This window comes from Zingiber officinale, chromosome 8B, assembly GCF_018446385.1.
Source record: "Zingiber officinale cultivar Zhangliang chromosome 8B, Zo_v1.1, whole genome shotgun sequence".
In the NCBI taxonomy this organism is placed as follows: domain Eukaryota; kingdom Viridiplantae; phylum Streptophyta; class Magnoliopsida; order Zingiberales; family Zingiberaceae; genus Zingiber; species Zingiber officinale.
Window position 1 is genome coordinate 15564604 of NC_056001.1, and position 23997 is coordinate 15588600.

General features: G+C 38.2%; 3 protein-coding genes across 6 annotated transcripts; 2 read left to right on the top strand and 1 right to left on the bottom strand.

The window, feature by feature from the left end:
• Window positions 1-13283: 13283 nt before the first annotated feature.
• LOC122015555 (importin subunit beta-1-like) lies at window positions 13284-17574 on the bottom strand. Of its 2 annotated transcripts, none has more exons than XM_042572519.1 (3): window positions 17374-17574; window positions 13822-16248; window positions 13284-13740 (listed from the first exon to the last, which is right to left on the bottom strand). In XM_042572519.1, exons 2-3 carry the CDS (start codon window positions 16236-16238, stop codon window positions 13542-13544), a joined length of 2616 nt encoding a protein of 871 aa, XP_042428453.1. In that variant the 5' UTR covers window positions 16239-16248; window positions 17374-17574; the 3' UTR covers window positions 13284-13541. The 2 variants fall into 2 exon arrangements, with proteins under 2 accessions (XP_042428453.1, XP_042428452.1); XM_042572518.1 differs by having other exon boundaries at window positions 17368-17574.
• A 210-nt stretch (window positions 17575-17784) lies between these two features.
• LOC122015558 lies at window positions 17785-20602 on the top strand. 2 transcript variants are annotated; one of them, XM_042572523.1, is made up of 3 exons: window positions 17785-17970; window positions 19861-19923; window positions 20252-20602. In XM_042572523.1, the coding sequence occupies exons 1-3, from the start codon at window positions 17905-17907 to the stop codon at window positions 20366-20368; spliced, it is 246 nt and encodes an 81-aa protein (XP_042428457.1). In that variant the 5' UTR covers window positions 17785-17904; the 3' UTR covers window positions 20369-20602. The 2 variants fall into 2 exon arrangements, with proteins under 2 accessions (XP_042428457.1, XP_042428456.1); XM_042572522.1 differs by having other exon boundaries at window positions 17786-17970; window positions 19810-19923.
• A 149-nt stretch (window positions 20603-20751) lies between these two features.
• On the top strand, window positions 20752-22831 carry LOC122015556. Of its 2 annotated transcripts, none has more exons than XM_042572520.1 (2): window positions 20752-22371; window positions 22431-22831. In XM_042572520.1, exons 1-2 carry the CDS (start codon window positions 21519-21521, stop codon window positions 22763-22765), a joined length of 1188 nt encoding a protein of 395 aa, XP_042428454.1. In that variant the 5' UTR covers window positions 20752-21518; the 3' UTR covers window positions 22766-22831. The 2 variants fall into 2 exon arrangements, with proteins under 2 accessions (XP_042428454.1, XP_042428455.1); XM_042572521.1 differs by having other exon boundaries at window positions 22434-22831.
• The last annotated feature ends 1166 nt before the right edge of the window (window positions 22832-23997 follow it).

The following is a 23997-nucleotide window of genomic DNA, read 5'->3' on the forward strand; positions in this document are numbered from 1 at the left end:
TCTAGATCAATAATTGTGTTAGGATTAGAAAAGTTAGTATGTGTACTTGATAATTCTGATGTTCTTGCTTTCTTTGTAGCTCATTGCTTTGAGGATTGAGGAGCATACATCGAATTTTCTTTCATGATCCTCCACACATATTCATATTGGAAAATAGTTTTAAAAGTACTCATGTATTCTTCATGAGCTTGCGCCATCAAATCCTCGCCACTCCATCCACTTGGTCGATCATTATACCATTTATTGTAGATTCCATTATATCATTCATGATCTTTTTCAGCAAAGCCCAATGTGATTTTACTTTATCCGCAGTTCTCTTTTTAACTCCTTTATCTCGATTAGTATTGCAGTATGTCACCACCCGTTTTAAAAAAGACTCACTCTTCTGGGTGTTACCAACTGCTGAATCTTCACTCATAATTGTGTAGGCCGCTGCAAGGAGCTCATCATTTGCTATTGTTCATATTGTTCGTTTACTATGATCTACATCCGATTCGTTGCCCATTTCTGGTGCTTGATTGAGAATAATATCATTGAACCCTATTTCATATGAGAATGAAGGAAATTGTGAATCGGGAACTGCATAAAGTATTTCGATGCCTTTATCATTGTCAGTTGCATCAACACTAGCTCTTCTCGATTTATTTGATTGAATCTATGGTGATTGAAGCAGATTAATTTCATGAGATGAAGCTTGCATGAAATATTGACTACTCTGCCAATATTCTGGAGGATATGTATAAAACAGAGCTCGAGGATTGTCACTCAAAGAATTTGGATAACTTTAAAAATTATGGTAATATGGTAGTGGGCATGGAAAAGGTTAGAAATTTGGTGGGTGTTGAGTGAGAAATGGAAATTGAGGATTGAAGAAATTAGTACGAACTCGAAAACTTTTTTCACTAGAATTTTTGTCGATATTTGGATAGTTGAACAAATCACTAAAATAATGACTAAAATTTTTATCCATTTCTCTCTAAATTTTTGGTATACAATGAGTGTGGAAATTGATAAAAATAGATGAAAGGAACGATGTATATATAAAGCGAAAATGAATGTTGCTCAACATTAAAAAAAATGAACGTTGATTAACGTTCAGTTTTGATTTTTTTTTCCAATGTTCGGTTTTGATTTTCCAATGTTCAATTTTGATTTTTTCCCAAAAAGGTCCAAAAACATTAATTAAATTAAAATAATAAAAAAAAAAGAAATAATAGCCCATCTTTTAGTGGGCCTCACAAAAGAGAAATTACCGAGTTTGTGGTCAATGATTTCTAATCATCCCAGAAATATCCCCTTCAATAGGGGATATTTGAGAAGGGGGATATTTGAAGAAATATCATACCACATTGGAGATGCTCTTATAAAAGATGTGTGAGATTAACTCTCACTCGCAAAATCTACACGGCCATAGTCTTTCGACGTGTCATATGTTGATTGGATTTTATAATTTGATAACTTATCTACAAGTGCACATAGTGTATACCCTTGTTAATTGCCTTTTTGAGCACCACAATACTCGAACGAGTCAACGATCACTCTCCACTTCTCGAAATTCGTCCCTCCTCGCCGTTGGCAGACTACAGCGCCACCTTGCTTCCACCCTCTTAAGCATCGCAATGTGTTGGACTAATATTGCGACCACAGTCGAAATAAAAAATAGTGGGCCTTTGCATTGGCTTATCAAGAGGAGGCGACTGATCCTTTCATTAATCTCTGCGACATTCATGTTGCCCGAAGGAGAATAATGATTTGTTTAGAAAGAGGTGAGAGAAGGGTAACAAAAGGGAAAGGTAACTTTTATCTTGTTTGGGAATGAGTTCGATAATGAGGTGTGGGGAGGGAAAATAATTTTTACACTCCCTTATTCCTCAAATGACATATATCCTTACACCTTAATTTATCCTTGTTTGGATAGGTGAAGGGAGGTTCATTAATGGAAAGGAAAGGGAGGAGAAGGATAAATTCCTTACACCCTAATTTGGAGTGTAAGGAAATAGTTCATTTGAGGGGTAAGGGAGGGTAAAAGTTCCTCCCCCCTCCCCCACCTTCCCAAACAAGGGTAAATGTCACCTTCCCTTTACTTATCCTTCTCTTACCTTCTCCCAAACAGACCGTAAGAGTGTAAGGAAGTTACCTTTCCTTTCCTTTACTTCTCCTCCCTTCCCTTTCCATTATGCTATGTTTACTTAGAAGAGCGAAAAGCAAAACTAAGGAAAAGTTTTTGCAGTGAAAAAGTTTTCATCGCTTACTTCATTAAAATTTTAAAAGAAAAGAGAAACACAATCCATCAGCTGATGGTTTTAAAACCAAAATCATTTATCTCAAAATCGGGAGAAAAGCAACGGATGGAAAAAAATAACACATGTACCCCTTTTTATTCACAAAATTACACTATATATATAAAAAGAAGAAGAGATTTTTTTCCCTTTCCATTCTCTTCTCATGCCCTTAGATTTATTTCATCCATCTATTGTCCACTCCTTCAGGTAAACAAAACATTAATGAACCTCTCCTCATCCCATTCAAATAGAGACTTAAGGAAAAAGTTGCCCCTATTGTATGCATTGTGGCAGAAAAGTGTAAGTTCGAGTTCTTCGAACTGATTAATTCTGAAGATAATCGATATGATCTTATAAAAATTTACTTATGAAAATCAGAATGAATCCAGAAGTACGAATGACTCATCGCTCTCATCCATGTTGTTGTCTTCCCACTTTAAGAAATTAATGTTAGCGCAGCGGGGCAGGTGAGAGGGCGCAATGTCTGTTAAGAAAACAAAACAAAACCTTTCCTTTTTCCAACTAAGATCAATAGCAATAAAAAAAATAGCCCAGTGCACGAAACTCCCGCCATGCGGGGTCCCGGGAAATGATCCATTGTACGCATCCTTACCTTGCTTTTTGCAAGAGGCTGTTTCCAGGATTCGAACCCGTGACCTTTTGGTCACATGACAATAACTTTACTATTGCGCCAAGGCTCCCTTTCTAAGATCAGTAGCAATATCACAATTAAAATAAATTGAAATGAACAACTATTTAGAAATAAAAGAGACAAACAGATTTGACTTGGTTACAACCTAGGTGGTTGTTAATCCAAGACGGTTGCAAAGCTCTACTAGAAAAATCTCTTTCTCTGTAGGTGGAGAAGTCTCTTACACTTTTTGGAAAGCTCAGAAAAGACTAGGAAATGATTACAGCAGTTGTTCTCAAGTTGTTGTTCTATTTCCTAACTCCAGGGGCTTTTTTATAGCTCCTGAAAATTCTATCCTAAGCTTGAGGGCGCCTCCAAGGTGGATGGAGGGCGCCTCCAACAAGACAGCAGCGGCAGCAGATAAGGCTTTATCCACTGCCAAAGGTTCGTTTGACTGGACGAAAGTGCCTTCCATAGCCTTGGAAGGTGCCTTCGCACTGTTCATCGAAGGTGTCTTCCAGTCATGGAAGGCACCTTCCACAGAAGACGCGTAGGCGCCTTCAACAGCCTTTGAAGGTGCCTCTAGCAATACTTATAGCTCCACTTCACTCCTTTGCTGCTACGATCTCCTGGGTGATTTCGACTACTGGAATAGGGCTCACCCGAACCCAATTTCTGACCTTCTCCTCGAGCAGGCTTCTGTTACGGCTTCTCGTCTCTCGAACGTCGCGTACATTCTTCTCATCCACCGGTGTACTCTTCCGCAACCCTTTCGTCCCTTGGATGCACTGAGCCCGACAGCTCCCTCCCTGTGTCATCCTTCTCGCTAGCTGCGTCTTCTGCTCGACTTCTTGTGCTCCTAAGCTCCTGCACACTTAGACACAGGGATCAAAACCAAACAGGACTGAACCTAACTTGGTTGATCACATCAAAACAACCACAGGGTCCAACAATCTCTCCCTTTTTGATGTGCATCAACCCAAGTTTAAGTTAGGATAATAACAAAAATGTAGAAAAAAAATATTTTAAGTATAAAGTTTACAATAAAAGAAATTACAACGCTAAGTATAGAATAAACCAATTTGAATTCAGAATTTAAAAAAAATTTGATAAAATTCTAACTCCCTCTCAACTTGTACATATTTCTCCCCCTTTGATCACATCAAAAAATAGGGTAAAAATATAGAAATTTAAGTTTTAGGGAAAAAAACTTGATTTAACAAAACAAGTAAAAGAAATGTCTAAGTTATGGAGTTTTTCAAAAAATTGACAAGCATTGAAAGCATTATCTTAATTAATTTTACAAGCTTATCAGTTTGTCAATTAAATATTTAATTCAATAATCGGCTTCCAGATTATGGCGAGGTACCAGACCTTCTTAGTTATTGGATCATCAAACACTTCTAGACAAAGCCTTTTAAAGAATTTGAACATTTAATCTTTTCTGAAAAGCCTTAAAAAATATTTAATCTAAGTAAGACTTTGGAACCCAATATAGGTTCCTTCCTACTGATTAACTAAGAATTTGGGGTACATATTCTCTGAGAATTTTTCTAAGTTGTCCTTGGTGATGTCTAATATACCAATTTAATCTACCATAAATTCTAAGTTTTGAATTTTGAGAGTTATTTGGTTTCAAGCATACATGGTCATTTTTCAATTTTTTGATTTCTATTTTCAATTTTCCATTTTCTAATTTTAGATTATCATACATTTCTAGAGGACATGTCTTTGCTAAGCTCAATTTTAACTCAACATTTTCCTTTTCTAATTTCATTAGATCTTTAGTAAGAATTTTAATAAAATTAAATGACTACTTGGGAGAGAGAGCACGTATCTCACTTACCTCAATTTCTGATACTCCCCCTTCATCGCTACTTTCTTCCGATGATCCTCCCCTTTCATCTATGCTCATCTCTGAGTTGTTCTCATCTTTTTCTTGATGGATTGACGTTAGGGCTAGTCCGGCGCATGCTTCGATTTTAGATTCGGATGACGATGACTCATCCCACGTGGCTTTGAGATTATGTTTGGGCCGAGCTGGCTTCTTATTCCTTTCCTTGTCTTTATTCTTCAGTTTCGGGCAGTCATCTTTGATGTGCCCTTATTCGTTGCAATTGTAGCATCAGACGATCCTTTTGTTTCGATACTGTTTTCTCATCTGTGATTTAAATTTATTAGATTTAATAAATTTATTGAACTTCCTTACCATTAGCGTTGCTTCGTTTTCATCAATTGATTCTTCAGAGTCTGAATCGTTAGTTCATGCCTTCAGGGCAACGTTCTGACTTAGTCCTTTTCTTTGTCTTATGCACCGAGATTCATGTAATTCGAAAGTAGAGAAAAAACTTTCTAAAGTACTTACCTCGAGATCCTTGGATATATAATAGGAGTCTACTATCGTTGTCCATTCGAGTGTTCTTGGGAACGCATTTAAAGGATACCTTCGTGCGTCCCGATTCGTTACCGTTTCTCCGAGGTTTGTTAGTCTGGTGATCAGCTCCTTGATTCTTCCATTCGTTGTGCTACTGACTCTCCTTCTTCCATTCGGAGGTTCATCAATTGATTCTGGAGCACGTTCCGTCTCACAAGTTTTGTTTCGGAAGTTCCTCCATGCAGTTCTAGGAACTTCTCCTAAAGTTCCTTTGCTGAGTCGTAGCTGCCGATTCGATTGACCTCCTGGGGTGGAAGAATGTTGAGCAGATAGAATTCTACTTTACCGTTTGCCACGAAGTTGACTTGTTCCTTCTTCGTCCACTAATATTCTTCTTTATCTTTTGGAACTACAAAACCATATTTCATTGTTAAAAGAATTTCGAAATCTATTTTGAAGAATACCTCCATTCGGTATTTCCATTGTGCAAAGTCTCCCTCAAACTTCGGTGGGTGAATGCTTGTACCGGCCATCGTCTTGATCTTGATACTTCAGTCGGCGGTTAATCCTTCTGAGACGGTTGGGCTCTGATACCACTTGTTAGTGCAGCGGGGCCGGTGAGAGGGCGCAGCGTCTGTTAAGAAAATAAAACAAAACCTTTCCTTTTTCCAACTAAGATTAGTAGTAATATCACAATTAAAATAAACTGAAATGAACAACTATTTAGAAATAAAAGAGATAAATAGATTTAACTTGGTTACAACCTAGGTGGTTGTTAATCCAAGGCGATTACAAAGCTCTACTAGAAAAATCTCCTTCTTTGTATGCGGAGAAGCCTCTTATACTCTTTGAAAAACTCAGAAAGACTAGGAAATGATTACAGTAGTTGTTCTCAAGTTGTTGTTCTATTTCCTAGCTCTATGGGCCTTTTTATAGCTCCTGGAAATCCTATCTTAAGCTTGAGGGTGCCTTGATAATCATGATTTTACTATACTATTTTAATTCATACATGCATGGTTTAATGTTGTTTTCATAGATGAAACTTATATTTACATCATATTTCGTGCATTACATTTATCTTGGACTTAATTGTAAATTAGTTTATTATCATGGTATTTGATGCTAATATTTCGATATATTCTTTGTAGGCATCAAAAAGATCATGGAGCCGATCAGATCAGATCAGAATTGCGATCAAATCTAAGGCTAAACAAGACGATCAAGTTTTGGAGCATTATGGACCCTTCATCTAAGATCCAAGCAAATCTAAGTCATCCATTGAAGATCCGGCCCATCCAACCTAATGAGGAATAAATCTCAGCCATAGATGAAGATCTAGAGGTTTTGATCCAGATTTGAGATGTTCTTACCGTTGATCAAGATCCGAGCATTCTAGACCATCTGATCCAATTTGAGGTTGATTTAAATCGTGAGAAGCTACAGTGATCCAGGGAGCTCGAGCGTTCATTTCTTCCTCGCGACTTCTCCACTGTACATCGTCTTCCCCGACGCTCTCATTCACAATCCATATCTTGAATCCAAATTCCATCTTTGACAGCAATTCTTGCATCAACCGGTGATCAACATCCGAAGTACAAATTGAGATCAATGGGTGTTCCTCGATCTGCGATTTCTTTCTTCCGCGATCCGCAGTTGCCATGGATTAGAGGGCGTTCCCCAGATATGTGATTTCTAGTCATTCATAGAGGTTTGAAGGGCGTTCCCAGAAGCTTCTACATCAGTTCCACCTCCACCTTCGTTTGTAGCTATGGAATCGATCCGATCAATCGATTGAAGCTCCGCGATTCACAACATTCCTCTGTTCTTCGTGCATTCCGATCGCAAGCTGAAAGGGCGTTCCCAGAAGCTTGGCGTATCTTATTAACGGGCTGGAAGATCTGATTTAGCTGTCGTGAGCTTGATGGGCGTTCTCAAGAGTTCCTTTGCACCGCAGCAAAGAGAAGGGATTGGATCTATGATTTGAGTTTGTGAATGTTTATTTTTATCTAGAATAGAGATTTGATTTCTAGCATTTATGTCTCATTTGCTCTTCTCTGCAGAAAACCCCCAATTAGTTTTGAATTCTGTCGAAGTTAATAACTGAGATTAAAACTTCTGTTTCTTGATTACTGATTAGATTGCAGTTCAAAGTTTAATAGATAATTCTGTATTAGAACTTCAATTTTGTCAGTCAACTTAGTGATTTAGGAAATTCGGTAGTTAGTTTTGTCTTTGTTTCACATTGATTAGTTCTTGCAAGTCAAATCTTTAGTTATTTACAGCAAGTTCATTGACCAATTTGAATTATCGATTCCTTTTCACAAGTGTTGTTCTAAATAGTTTTCTTAAATGGATAATTAGTTGCATTGTTTAGTTTAGTTAGGTAAGTATGTCTTAAAGGAGATAATTCATAATCAAGACACTAGTTACGTTCAATTGTTGGATGAGATGTAACCTCTGAATTTTATATTTGATTTTGGATATCTGAATTCGCGTAGCTTCTTGTTTGAAATACTGAGTGAACAATTTGATTCTAAGTATTATTATCTTTCAATTGCTTTTATTTGATTCAGCTCAGTTTCAATTAAATAGAGGAAAGTTGTGAAGTGCAATTTAGTTTTAGAATCTAATTTAATTACACATTCACTCGTTATCCTTGAAAAAAAAATACGACTTGGGACTCCTTACTATAACTCTTATCTTTAGATTTAATGGGTTCCAATATTTATTAATTTTGAAGTGCCATGTGACATGTAAAAATGACATCATCACGCCTCCAGCAAGGCAACAACGAATAAGACTTTATCCGCTGCCAACGGTTCGTTTTACTGGCGAAGGCGCCTTCCATAGTCTTGGAAGGTGCTTTCGCACTGTTCATCGAAGGCGCCTTCTCACCATGGAAGGCGCCTTCCTTAGAAGGTGCAGAGGCGCATTCAACAGCCTTTGAAGGCGCCTCGAGTAGCACTTACAGCTTCACTTCACTCCTTTGCTGCTGCGATCTCCTGGGTGATTTCGGCCACTGGAATAGGGCTCACCCGAACCCAATTTCTGGCCTTCTCATCGAGCAGGCTTCCGCTCCAGCTTCTCGTCCCTCGAACGTCGCATACGTTCTTCTCGTCCAACGGTGTACTCTTCCGCAACCCTTTCATCCCTCGGATGCACCGAGCTCATCGGCTCCCTTCCCGTGTCATCCTTCTCGCTAGCTGCGTCTTCCGCTCGACTTCCTGTGCTTCTAAACTCCTGCACACTTAGACATAGGGATCAAAATCAAACAGGACCCGACCTAACTTTGTTGATCACATCAAAATAACCACGGGGTCCAATAATTAATTCTATAGTGTATGAGAAAATACAATATATATTTTTATATATACTAAATATTCAAATCTTTCCACCCGATTAATCCTAAAATAGATAGTTCACTCTATATTCTGCCCATCAAGTACATCGAAGAGCACGATAACTCCTGATGTAGCTCCCCAGCTTCACTAGTAGTTTAATAGTCGCATGTGTGCCATGTGTGAAAATTAAACTTTGTTTGAGAAATGCATCATATCTCTTACCACTACATCAAGCTCAGAGAGACACATGAGAAAGTACAATATAATGTGGCAAAAGGTGAAATTCGTCACCCTGACACCTCCTCCCACTGCCCCACGTTATTAGGAGGGAATGAATTAGGAAATTGTAGTGGTCCCCATAGGAGAGGGTATGGTCACATAGCTTTGTTGGGATTCGACCTTTGCTTGATGTGGCAATTCTACCTGTGGTTACCAACTCAGCTATGCCCTGCGGCGAGCAAGTATAATATAATTATAGTAAAATGTAATTATGCTCACCCCAAGTGCCCCTCATAGTCTGTCTCCTAGTTATGCGAAGAAAGTTAAATCACAAAATCAACTTATAGTCGACCACTAAGTTACTAGAAGGTGGGAGGAGTTTTTTTTCCCTCAAGAGTATGTGTTCACTGAAAATTTACCCCTTGTCTCATTCTAGCAAAACTATCATCCTCTAACCAACTGGGCACCTCCATTGGGATGAGAAAGTACAATATAAAAAATATGAACCAGGTAATATTCAACCTAGGGCCATCGGATTGGCCTCATAGAAGTTTCCCACCGACCGCTAAGGTAAATTAGGAAGCGTTCGCGGTGGGTGACCAAAAGACCAAATGCCCAACATCCCATGGTTGTACATCCTATTTGGAGGAAAAAATCTCTGCACATTCGTTATTGCTGGAGATCAAACCATGTATATTTAGGTGACAACTTGGTGCCCTTTCGCTGCACCATACCCCCGAGGCAAGAAAGTATAATATAAGTGGCAAAAGGCGAAGCACTAGCCCCCAATGCCCCTGTTTTCTTGCCCGAGGGCCAACACGGAGGTCGGAGGAGGTAAATCATAATGATTAAGGAGGCAAGTAGATTAGCGGGTGAGTTATACAAGGTGCAGGGATTTACACCTCACCAACCTTGAGATGCGACCCCTCAACCTCAAGTGCTCCATTCATTTACCACCTCAACTATGCCCATGGGGGCGAGAAAGTACAATATAATTCTACAAAAGGTAAATCCGTCATCTTAGCATCCCCCACCCCTCCTCCAACCGCCCCACACCATTGGGAGGGAGTAAATCAGGAAACTGAAGCTAGTCATCATATGGGAGGGTAATTCCTTAGTCTTTGCTGGTATTCAACCCTTACTAAATTTTATAAATCTGTCATGTGATAACCAACTCAGCTATGTCTTGGGGTGAGAAAGTATAATATAAGGAAAAAAATGATTAACCAAGTAACATCGAACCTAGGGCGATCAACCCGACCTCATAAAAATTTTCCACTGGTCGTCTAGGTATATCGGGGAAATGCACATGGAGATATATCCTAACAGCCACCATTCTCAGGTTCGCTACCCATTAAGGAGAAAAATTTCCAGTAATATGCCACAGTTGTGTTTCGAATTCTAGATCCCTGATCTATGACTAGAGAATCTAACCATGATACCCTGCTCCCAGGAGCAGAAAAAAAACTGACAACTCGGCTATGTCCTAGGGTGAGAAAGTATAATATATATAAAAAAGGATTAACTAGGTCAGGAAACGTCAAACCTAGGGCCACCAGCTCAGCCCCACGAAAATTTTCCTCCGGGCGCTAGGGTAAATCGAGAATCACTCGCGATGAACGTGGCCTAAAAGTCCAACATCCCTTGGTTATGGATAGGGGTGTAAACAAATTGAGCTAGTTCACGAGCTTTCGAACCAGCTCGATAAATATTTGATTCGTATTCGAACTTGTCAAATTTGAGCCAAACTCGAACATGTTCAAACTTCTTTTCGAGCCGAACTCGAGTCCAAATTATTTAGTCTAATAGTTCATAAGCCGCTTGCTAGCCTTAATCTTTAATTAATATAATATAATTATATATTAAATAAATAAATTTTGAGTCTTTCGAGTACTTATGTATGAGTAATAGTTCGAATAACTCACGAACATGTTCGAATCTTTCGAGCAGAACTCGAACCCGAGCTTTGATTCGAGTCGAATCCGAGCTAAAAATTGTAAACATTTCAAGCTTCAAATTGAGCTCGAACTCGAATATAATTAATTCGAGATGAATTCGAGCCTTAGATCTTTCTTCATATTTGACTCGATTCGATTCGTTTAGACCCCTAGTTATGGATCCCATTTAGAGGGAAAAAAATCCTACAAATGAGTTATATTTGAGAATCGAACTATGAGTGGCTATGTGATAACTGAATGTCCTTCCACTACACCATAGTCATAGGAGCAAAACAAGGAATAATATAATTCTGCAAAAGCTAAAATACGTCACCCTGACGCCCCCCCCCCCCCCCCCCCCCCCCTCACGACTGTCCCACACTATTGGGAGGGAGTAAATAAGGAAACTAAATCTAGCTATCACATGGGAGGATAATTCCTCGGTGTTTGCTGGAATTTGACCTTTGCTCAATTCTGTAAGCCTGTCATTTGATTACCAACTCAGCTATGCCCTGGAGGGTCACTCTAAAAGAAAGTATAATATAAAAAATGATTAATCAGGTCAGATAACGTCGAATCTAGAGTAAATCAGGAAATTACACGTGAAAGCACATCCTGACAACTAACATTCTCAGGTCTGCTACTCATTAAGGAGAAAAATTCTGAATAATATTCCACAATTGAGTCTTGAATTCTAAATCTCTTATCTATCATTGGAGAACCTAACTATGACACTCTACCCTAAGATGAAAAAAATATAATATATATATAAAATGATTAATAAGGTCATAATATCGAACTTGAAGCAACTGACTCGACCCTATGAAAAACTTCCACCGGTAATTAGGATAAATTGGAAAGTACTGTAGGCGACCCAGAAGCTTAATATCCCTTAATTACACATCTCATTTTAAAAAAAAATCTTTATAAATATATTGTAACTAAGAATTAAATCATAGAAATCTTTCACCACATCTCCCCGGGCAAATAATATAAGATGGTATGACCAGAGGATAATTATTACTTAGTTGCTAAATATTAACCGTACAAAGCATTCGTATGAAATTATTACTACTTTTTAACTTAAATGATTGATTTTCCGTCGACCATCTGACAGCCTTTGAACACCCCCTTACAACCTCATTCTCCAACACGATTTCTCAATTGATGCTTGTCCCCACAGTGGTAAATTTACTATAAAAAGCGAACGCATAATTCTCTAGCTTTTCACTCGTTTTTTTTTCTCTCTCGGTTATCAACTGTGAATCCATTGACTGTTCTATCCCTTATTTTTTTTTTTTTCATGAAGTGTTATCATATAAAGTTTTGGGGTCAAAACTTTATATATCCGAGCATGTCTCCTTTTATACCTTGCCATCTATACTGATGGTTAATAATCATCCGTGATTTACCTTCTCCGTATTGACCTAAGGACAGATTGACGGAGACATTGAGACGAATGAATCACCTTTTACTATATAATAGGGATGTAAATGAATCAAACCGCTCATGAGATTCGATAAAATTTGTTTGAGCTCGTTTAATGAGGCTCTTTAAGATAAATAAACCAAGCACAAACTTTATAATACTCATCTCGTTAATTCATGAACTTCTTCATTAGTAAGTTTATAAATTAACTTTTATATAAAAAATAATATTTTAATATTAAATTTATAGATTTTACATTTTACTTATAAAAATATATAGACAAATATATTAAATTTATTTATTAGAATAAAATTATAAATTTTAATAAGAATATTCTAATTTTTTTCTAAATATATAATTTAATTTTTAATAAATATTTAAATTTATAATTTATATTTATTAAACTCCTTTAAATTTGATATAAATTTAAATAAACAAACTATGAATATATTTATTAAATAAAATCAGAACCCACTCAATTATAAATAAATCAAATTTAAACATTTAAAAGTTCAACAATATCCCTATACATCATCCTTACCATCGCTTTGTCGTTTTCTCTCTTTTCTGCACTCCATTATCAACTGTAAATCCATATCTATTCTGTCCCCGTTAAAATATTCACAAGTCCTTTGGAGAAGAAAAATATTATCCTGTTTTTCATCTAATATAGAAAATATTTTTCAGTAAAAAGGTTCTTCAAAACTATTTTATATATTTTAGGTGAAATACTTCACAGGCCATTGAAGCGAACATTATACAATCTGTAATTGCATCTATGCACTTATATTCTAAGTTGTCATCCAGCAATCCCCATCTACGATATAACTGGATTTGTCATATATGGTAATAAAAAGTTGGAATCCGCCACCAGCCCCACACTTTACCCTATCTATGAGGAGGTAAATCGGGAAGATCCCCATCTATGATATAACTGGATTTATCATATATGCACTTAGATTAGTTGGGTAATAAAGAGTGGAAGCAGCAAAACGAAATCTCGGAGTTGTGATGTATACAGCATAACAGACCATGATGGCGAATTTAACCATAAAAACTGCAATAAAATAGTTAGCAGAAAATAAGCAACACTGCCGTTGCAGTCTTAGCCGATTGCATGCATTTCATGTTTTCCGACCACAAAACAGTGGACTGTAAAACAAGTTCGAGCTCCATATCGAGCATTTAACCAAGGGTAGCAAAACATGGACACTAAGGACACGAAGAAGTGCAGAAATAATATAAAAACATAAAATGTGATACACAGCTAAAGACCATGGGCTAAGTAGACGGACACCTTTAACGCGATGCAGTTATATAGATCTTGGCTCATGAAACTAATACCCTCTGAATCATTCCTTGCGTCCAAACTGCAGTCTCCTTCAGTTGGTCATTGTCCGACTGAATACACTCTCCCAGTAACTCTACGTGAAAGGTATGGTCCTTCAGCAGTACTTTCGTGTTCGGACCAAGAGCATCCGCAAGATCACCTAACACTGCCACTGCAGCTTTGGTTACCTCCTCATCCCTAGAAAAATAACCAAATTTGAAGTTTTCTTTAGATGTCACATAAAAAGAAAGAACAAAAATCATCAGGGATTATTCCTACCTAAACTTATCGCTGACAACGGCTTCTATGAACTTTAGAAGACGGTTTGCATGAGGAACCATCAGAGCTGCCTTGGAACTTTTAAATCCTTGAAGGATACCAGAATAAGCCTCAAAAATGCCACGTCGAAGTTGATTACCATATTCTTGCATATCATCATCATCTGGACTCAACTCAGAGCAGTGATCTGCAGCTCCTTGCAACATGGGGATCACATAAGGAATGTACTTCTCAAAGTGCTCACCAATTGCAAGAGCAATATCTCCAAAACATGAAAATATAGGAGGCTTTACAGATCGATGCAGAACAGGATCTGAGAGGTTCTTCAGAAGTTGACTCACAATACCATCACAATAAGGAAGAATCTTGTCGTCTAATGCTCGGCAAATATCACCAACAACGCCTACAGATATTGAGCAGACTTGATACTCCTCAAAATTCTGCAAACCCATCTCCAAATACTTGTAAAACTCTTGCATGTACTTAGCAAATTGAGGCCCTGTAGCATAAGCAAGGGCACCAAGTGCAAGCATGGCTTCTTCATGGACGGTAGAACTACGGCATGCAAAAACTTGCAGAAATAAGATCATCATCTGATCAGCATATTGGTTTATTATGGAACTTGTCTCATCCGAGTTACTCAATTTTTGTATTATTACTTGAAGAACACCGCAGAGCAGGGCTTGCAGATCACTCTGTTTTTCCCTGTCATCTGAGGATACAATCTGAAGTTCCAAAGTCTTACTTAACCTATTCATAATTTCCAGGAGGAGTTGTGCGACCATGCTTGAAGTTTCACGTAGGTTGCTGCATCGTACTAACTCATTTAGTGTTTCATAAGCAGAAGAACGAAGCCTAGGATTGCTTGTGTCTGCCCGATCAGCTGTAGATAGGAGAGCTGTAACAATATCACCTAGATAAGGTGTGAGCAATGATGAACTCGAATCTCCTCCCTCATATCCCTGTGCCAGAAAATAAATGGCTCCACAGACTTTCTCAGCCACATTTGGAGCATCCCTTATGCTTTCCAATAAAACAGCTATAATCCGCGGAAGATTTGCAGCAGTTAAAACCGAATATTCACTACTTGCCGAATGCAAGAACTCAAATATCCTACCAAGGGTCCATGCAGTTGTGTCCTTGACATGACTACTATGGTCTTTCATTGCATTCAGCAAGAACTCAAGTCCAGAATGAACGAGAGGTGCAAGTTTCTTAACAGATGGACCTTCAAGAATTGAACCAAATGCAAAAGTAGCTGCCTCACGGCATCTCCAGTCACCCTTTGTTATATTACTCTCCACAAAAGGCATCACAAGGGGAACAATTGTATCTCCAACAGTCCTTGCAATGAGTCCAAGACAAGTTCCACCAGCCATAGACAAATTCCAGACGCCATCCTCCTGGTCCTGATCTTCCTCTTGCTTTAACAGTGTTTCTAGCATTAAAGGCACAAGCACAGGAAGCGCCTGATTTATGAAATTAGAATGCGGAGAACTTCCAGTATCTTCTTCCTCACTCTCCTCTTGAATCTGAATCTCTTCATCACAAATTGAGCTCCAGAATTCAATGGCTTGAAGAGCAATAGGCTCCTGGTCGCCTCTCACTGCATTAGAAGTTAAATTAAAAAGAGTCTGCATATATGGCTCAAGGTAACCATAATATGTAGAGGCTATCGAAACAAGACACTCGAGAGATGCTTGTCTGATTTCTGGTTCTTTGGCCATAGCAGTCTCACAAACAACTTTCATAATAAAATTCCTCTCTGTCTCATTTTCGAAGTTAGCCTGAGCAAAATCTAGAGCATTGTAGAGAGCTTTAACAGCTGCAAGACGAACTTCAGAACTATGCTCCATTTGGTTCATACCCTGCACAACAGCAGTGAGGACAGCATTTACTTGTTCCTGCTCCAGGTCTTGAGGAGATATCTCCTCACAAACATAGCCCAATGCCTCCAATGTTGCTTGCTTTAATGGAGCAGGGGAATCTGGCTGAGTCATGTTGTTCAGCAGCTTCACTATAAGCTCCTGCCATTCACGTCGGGGTATCTCAATGGATGCAACCTTAGCAATGACCTGACAAGAGGTGTGCCGTGCTTCAGAAACCAGTGATGCAAGTGTCAGCAACAAGGATTCTTTCACTTGGGATTTGATAGATGGATCCATGCTGACCCAACTCTGAGTCAGTTCTTCCCTACGGGCAGCATCCTTTGCATCCAGAGAATTCTTCAGTATAAGACCAGCAAGTCTACGAGATTCAGGAGGCTTATGTTCACTCGATAGCTCAGTGGATAACGAATGGATGAAAAGAGGAAGATTCTGTTGCTGAAACTGCTTAAGGTTTTCTTCAGCTACAGTTCTAATCTGCCCATCAGCAGATTGGGCAGCCAACAGAATCTGGGTAATCTCCATCGCCATATTCAAGGCACTAAAGAACAATAAAGCAACAAATAGAAAACAAAATAATGAGTAAAATAAGAAATTTAATCCAGTGCCTAACCATGATCTACCTGGAGAAAGTTTTCTAATATATCAATTTAATTATAATGTATGGGCGCTTAATGATGCAACAAACTATTCAGTAAATGACATTTTACTTAGCTTTATGCTTAACAATGTAGTTGAGAGAAATCAATATCAATTTTTCTATGCACACATAAAAGCTGTAAACTCAAATACAACCTAGAAGTAAGAACGTGTTAGTAATTACCATCACTGTAACGAACAAAACAATGAAGATCAAAAACATATCCGTTTTGTTAAGAAAAGTAAATTCCCAGTTCATATCTTCTAAGATCAATAACAATCTAGATGTATGCATGACGTGCTAGTACTGATCATCATTGTAACTAACAAAATAAATATCAAAGAAAACATCAGTTTTGCTAAAAATATTCTAAGACCAGAAAGACCAATGCAAATCCAATAGACAAGATAGTTTACTTGCTCAAAATATCCTGATTGGGACATTCAAAAGAATAGTAATCAACAAGCCAGTGAGAATCCATACATACCCAAACCAACTCGGAATGAAGTGAAAAAGTTTAAAAAAAAAAAAAAAAAAAAAAAAAGGGACAGCTGCAATGAAATTCTTGCATGTAAGTAAAAAAGAAAGTATTACGCGAAATGTGTATGAACCTCAGGCCCTGAACCGGACTTCTATGCCACCGTCGCCAGTGTTATTGCATGTAAGTAAAATAAATAATATTCAGCGAAGGAAATGTGTAAAACCCTAGCCCCTAAACCGAACTATTATGATGAAGTAGCCAATGCACATACAAAATTAAGCCCTCGTTGAATAAACAAAACCGCCACAAAGTGCATCCACATTCTAGTACAAATACTTGCTCAAACAAAGAAACAACTAGAAATAAACTGCGACAAAGTAGATATGGATCCGCCACCGACATGAACGATTGCAAGCAAAAAAAAAAAAGAAGAAGAAGAAGAAAGAAATCGCAAACATAGAAACCATGAAATGGATATGAAAATTTAGAATCCGATCGGTTCGTAAAGAAACCCTAAGTCGGAGGGCGGAGAGCGATACCTTAACTGTAATCAAAAGGGAACAAAGACGAGCGGGGCCACAGATCGGAGGAGAAGATTAAGTGCAGCCTGGGATCGTGGCTTCGATCTAGCGGTCCCTAACTCTAACCTCCCCGTGCGATTTGGGAAGGAAGAAGCCGTGGATGCGAAACTTTTATAGAAGGGTCTTGTAAGCGAATAGAACGGGGCCAGGGAAGCGGGAGCAGCAAACCCTAATTTCCTTTTTCAAATCGCTCGATCCTCATTAGTCAATGGATTCGAATCCGAATCCGAATCCGATTAGCTGAAATGGGCCGTCCCTGTTAAGCCCAGGATGATAATTACTGGACCAGGGTGCAAAACTAACTGTACCCAAACAACACTGAGAACCTGTTTTAAGATCCGATAATAGATCAGTTATATATATATGTTCCGGGGCAACAAAATGTTAGGCTGCTAGACCGTCGCGAGCGCTCCTCCGGGCCAAAATGAAACTTTGCGTGGGCCGTGTTATGCTGGGACATGAAAGTGGGTTTTAGGGATCGAGCCGCCGACGCTGATGTCGGGAAGGGGAAGAGAAGCGATGGGGCGGACGCCGAAGGCTATCGTAGAGGATGATTACGAGGTATCAATTGTTGTTTTTGTCGGTTAGATTTATGTTTATCAACGATGTGATTTGTACGAGTGAGGCTTTTTAGTTCATGTTTGAAGATTATATTTGCTGTAATCGTAAGTTTTTTTTTGTTCAAAATTGAGCCTCGCATATGAAACTGGAATTGTTTTTTTTTTTTTTTACCCCGATCACGGTTCTGATGGAGCGTCAGTACTAGTCATCCCAATCCCATAGGCATCCTCCAGGAGCTTTAGCTTTGCAATTAAAGTGAATTTGACAGCCAATACGAATTATTCGGCGCAGTATGTATCTGTTCAAGAGTTTCCAAATCAAACTTCTATATACTTAGTGCGTCATAGCTACTCTTTTCATGCATCTCTTAGTTCATTCTGTGTTTTTTTTTTTTTGCAATTGATTTCGCCATCTTAAATAACGGATGGAATGCTTGTTTTTCTTTTGGGGAATTACTTTAGAAAAATCCTTCTTTTTTTTCTAGTTTTTTGCCCTGCTGCGCCTCTTTTTCGTGTTTGCCACTTGGCTAGTGAGTAGTGTGGACTTGGCTGGAAATTAATGAAAATGGGACCTGAGTGGAGAAAAAACTGAAACATAGAACTCTTTTGGACAATTGTCTGTTTTTTTTTCTAGAACCATAGCTAAGGTATTGTGTATATTTTGTTAATTAAAAGTTGGCAATGTGATATGAAAAAGGTCGCAGGTTTACTAATTAAAATTTAGCCACAACAATGATTGGAGGTGTTGTAATTGCCTTATGAAAACTAATAACTGACTCCTAAGAATTTGTGATTAATCTTACAAATCCTTTATTAAAAATAAAAAAGAAACATGGATTGGCAAAGTGGACAAATAGTCGTTTTGCCAGAATGTTATTCTTCCATCACTATTTGTGTTTCATGAAACTTGTAGATGGCCTCATTTATGCATGAGTGTTGTTTCGCTGTTTCACCTTAAAGAGCATGCATTTACTTCTTAATTAGAACTTCAAAGGATTCCTGAGGTAAGCCCTGTGGTTTACCTGTCTTTGTTTCCTTAATGCTAAAGATGTCTTTTTTGTTGTACTAAAGAGATGTATTTGAACTTTCTTTCACTTTCCCAAACTTATTAGCCATAGAAGGACAGAGGGATAAAGGTTGAGGCATGATCATAGTCTGAATGCATATTAAAGTGTCCATCTCTGAGAGATGCAAAAGGGAGAAACAAAGAAGACTATTACTCGAGAATGATTGACTAATCAAGTAATATATAACCTTTATCCCTAAGTTTAAGTCAATATAAATAAATAAAAATCTTAGTTTACCATTATATATTACTAGTGCATAGTTGACAAATGAAGCAGCATCATTTGCACTGGCCTGTATCCAACATGAACTGTTTCCACTTTCAATAGCATAAATTGCAGTATTTACCTGCTGCTTTATTATTAATTGAAACAGCATCTTATTGTTATTATTAACAAATAAATCCAACATATTCTTATTACTACTATTCTTGCTCATGTGAGTCTATAAGAATAACAAGCAAGCAATCTTGGATTCTCTATCTGAGCATAATGTAATCTTCATATGTAACCTTCAACCTTTTTATTCTGACTTGGACTGACGTTGATAACATTATTGTACACTATTTTTATGCCAGTTGTTGAGGCATAATGTCGCTTGAAATTTTGTATTTGGGTTTGGACTCAACATTATCATTTTAGCAAAGGCAACACATGTTTGTCTGAGATAGTACTCATTATGTTTTATTGTTTATGAATGTTTTTTGTGCTCATATCTTTGATAGCTTAGGTTGATTGTTATGGTAGTTTTTGCTGCTATGCTTGTGTTAATTCAGACTGAACAAAAAAAGCAAGCTGCTGCTGACGTTCTGTATCAGTATTCTCAGTTTGTTATGGTTTGTATTGGGGAAGAAGTTCGGCCAAGTGATCTCAGGTTACACTTAATGAAGGTATATATTCTGTTGCTTCATTTTCACCTTCCCCTCTTCTATCTGCATTGATAACTTCAAATACCATAACCAAATTGTGCAAGAGAGTAAGGAATAGTAGGCAACTTCCATTTTGTCCAAACTCTTCTTATAAGGTTTTTATCAGTTTCACTTGAAATGGATATGCATATTATAATAATTGCTTTTTGTTTTCTTGCAATTCTGGCCATTAGTTTTATTTGTAGAAACTCCAGATTTTTAACTTTTTAATGGCAGATACTTCCTGCTAAGTTTTGGTTTGATTAGTATCCTTTTTTATCATACTTAACTAAGATTGGACTTCTGCCAGGAAATATCCGGGATGCCAACAACTTTAAAGAAAGAGCCTTTGCCAGTTTCTCCCGACTCTACAGGTGAACCATCATCTTCAGGAACGACGAAGAGGGACAAATCTCACAGCTCGTGAATCACTTTGTAATATCAAGGTTTGAACTGCCAGTTGCATGTTCAGTTCTATGCAATGCTGAGTATTATTCTGTGAGCAGAAGATGATCAGGAAGTTTAGGAAAGTGAAAAGTGGACCTTTTAGCTTTGTATATCTCAACATAAGCTGTGCTAAATGTTAATAGTGTATAAGCTCACGATGAACGATGAACTGTGACTTAGATCCCTGTTATATACTTATATCTGGTTTGCAGGAGATTCCATTTGCCAAGGAAATCACATTGCTTTATGTAGAACCAACTGTGACTTTTAGATTTAATGTTTCATGAATATGTATGGGTATTTAAGATGCTGAGGTATATGTACATGAATTAATTCATCAAAATCTTAAATCAGCACTGTAGAATAAGTGTGTCCAGAACATGCGTCAGTTTAGTCACACCTATATGCGTAATTTGAGGTCACTATGCCATAACAAGTATACCCGTCTGGTAAATTTATTTTTCAGAATTAGTTTGTGTAGAATTAGTTGTGGGTTTCTTGTGATTGGATCTCATCCTCCCCTTTTCCTTTTTTTTTTTTGAGCCTTGTTCTAATTCATGATCTATTTCTTCTATGGCAATGAATATTGGCAGGTGAGTAGGACTAATCGAGCCAATTGAAGCTGAAGCGTGGATGACAAATACAACAGGTTAATGAGTTTAAAACTCATGGATAGTCATCGAGCATGACAGCCATCATATATTAAGTGAGGACCCAAGAAGAGCTAATTACATAATAAGATCAAAATGTTGGATGAGAGAAATTTCTCGTGCGTACAATTTTTTCCATACATTTCCGAGTAAACAGTAGGAATTTTATATATAAAATAAAGCCTATACTTTTTATTTGACTCAGTTCCTCATCTTGTTTCTAGGATCTTTAAATTGGACGCTTTTGTAGAGTAAGTCCAAACTCAATTCTAACGAGATGAGTGTAGATATTTGCTCTTTTGAAAACCCATTCGCTGCTATCGTCGCCCTTGCGGTGGGCGTTAACCACCACCCTCGTCAATTTCCTCGAGGAGATTTAATGCTTCTCAGTCACACTCTGTTGACTTGACTGCCTCACCACCACCACCAGCAAAAACCTGCAAAACACTGAAGCAGCAGCAGCAGCAGAAGGGTGGAGAAATGTTGGTGCCACAAGCAGTTTGCCGGGCCTCCGTTCCACCCACCTCCCTCTCTTACCCTCCCAGACCAAAAGCAACTCTCCATGGCCCACCTCCGACAACGTCCACCCCTATGCTTCTCCCTCTATCGTCACTGTTCGTTTCAAAAGCAAAAGCCTGTGCTTTCTGCCTCCTCTGTTCCCTCCTCTTTCCATTCAAATCTTCCTCTTACTGCGCTACCTACTCCCCACAACTCCTCCTTCTCCTTCTTCTTCCTTCCACTTGTTGCTCTCTCCCCCTCCTCATGAAGACCCCTCGACCACCCTCCCCCTTCCGCTTGAATTCCAACGCCGGCACCGGTTGTGTGTCTGCGTTCGTTCGTCGACTGTTGTGCGCGAGCCTCAGTGGCAATGCAGCCGGTGACAGTGGTGCTGCGCAGAAGAAGACACAGCCGGTGAGTCCCTCCGTGGTGGCGCGGATGATGGGGCTCGATTCGATGCCAGTGTTCCCCTGCGCCTCTCCGGAGTCTGGGCGGTCACTTTGTGAAGCTCCTGTTTTCCTGAGGCAGGAGAACGAGAACTTCCTGGTTCTGAGCTTCGTTCCTGAGGAGAAAGTAGAGAGAATTGGCAGGAAATGTAAGCTAAAGAAGAGGAAAGAGGAATTCTCCAGCGGAGTGGAGACCAGAAACAATCGCAAGAATTCTGTGCTTGGAAAGGAGAATTCACCTGAGAAAGAGCACCGAAGTAGCAAACCTTGCGGAATTGACGACTGTAACAGCACAAAGAACATGCCTTGCTGCTGCCATCAAGATCTTAGTCCTGTTTCAGTCCTGGACTATCCTTTCCTCATCCGCTACTCTAATTCTCTCGATTCAGGTGAGTTTTAGTAGTTCTAATCACCCATTATAGTTGTGCTAATTGTTGGGGTTATCCAGAAGAAGAGGAGATATCAGAGTTCCAGAATCCAAGGAGACTCTCATCTAAGTTTGAGAACCTCAACTGCACAGCCTCAGATTTTCATCTACACTCTAGCAGCAGAGAACCGCCCGCAACTCATGAGACAACAAGCAATTTCAAGCCTGTCGGTCAAGATCACAGTCAAAATTGGCTCAGGATTATCGAGCTCACAGAAGAGGAAGTGAAGAGCAAGGTTTGGAGGTCGGAAGAGAACCGTGAGATAGCAGCAGAAGTTGCAAAGAAGGTGCTCGATCTACTTCTCGAGGAAACTGTCTCTGAGATTTCCAATTCAATCATCAGATCATGTTCATAAGTGGTATATAGTTCTTCCTCACCATTTGCATGTAATATCAGACATCTATAAATTAGAAATTAATAACGTAAGATGTGGTCGATCATCCAAAGTGCTTGCTTCTCTTCAAGATAATAAGAATGCTTGAATTGACTGAACTGAAACTAACAAAGCTTAAAAAGGTTACAAAAGAATATGCATTAGCTCAACTACTCAGTACAAGATTCAAAGAAGATTTGAATGCTTAAAATTCTCAGATGACTAGTGTTTTCCTAAATAAAAAAGTTTTCAGATGTCCACTGAGATTTTGACAACTTTCATGCATTCCTGTAGACTAACTATACTCGTTTGAGAAAACATAATATAATGGAAAACAAATAACAGGGCAATGGTTGTTCAATTCAGGCAACTTCCATGTGATTAACTTCTCATCCTTTACGCAAGGAGAGCATGTGAGCCATTGAAATTGCCTCAGTTTCCTGCTTAGCTGCGCCACTACGACCACCCGGGGTCATGAAAATATTTTTAAGTTTTTAAATTTAACCAAATTTATTTGATAAGTTTGCTGAGGCATGCATGAGTGATTAGTCTTTTTTTTTTTTTTTTTTTGCAATGAATAGAAATGTAGAAGTTGATTTTAATTTTGAAAAAAAAAACTCTTAAAAAATTTCCCCTTTTATATTAGAATTGCCTTTGAAGAATAATGTCAAAAATGTTGCTTTAAAATTTATAAACTAGGAGATATTTTTTTAGGTATTTCTAAGACGGTTCCACACACTTTTGAAGGGAACAAATTATCAAGGTTTATTCAGCTTTAGTAGAACAACCTTTCTAAATAGGGTACACAAGATAACCCAAAACAGATAATCCTCAGATATTTCTCAAACTTAGAGGTGCAGGTTGAGAAATTTGTCAATTCCCAAACGATTCGAAATTGGACGACTACCATTCAAATAGTGTGAAATAATCATATAATAAAAAAATAGAGGATCAATTGGTTATAAATTTATTAAAATACTCTAAAAATATATAAAGACAATTGCCCAAACATACTGTTAATTTTTTATTTAAACCCCTTTGGCTTCTTCTCATTGTTTTCCTAGTCTTCTTCCTCCCAAAACCGCCCGCCTTTAGTCCCCTTCTCTCATCATTGTATGAGTAATTTAGTTTTGATTGTGGCTGGGCATTGTTTGGTTTGAAAGGTTTTTTTTCTATTTTTTAAAAAAACTTAAAAAGATTAATAAAATAAATAT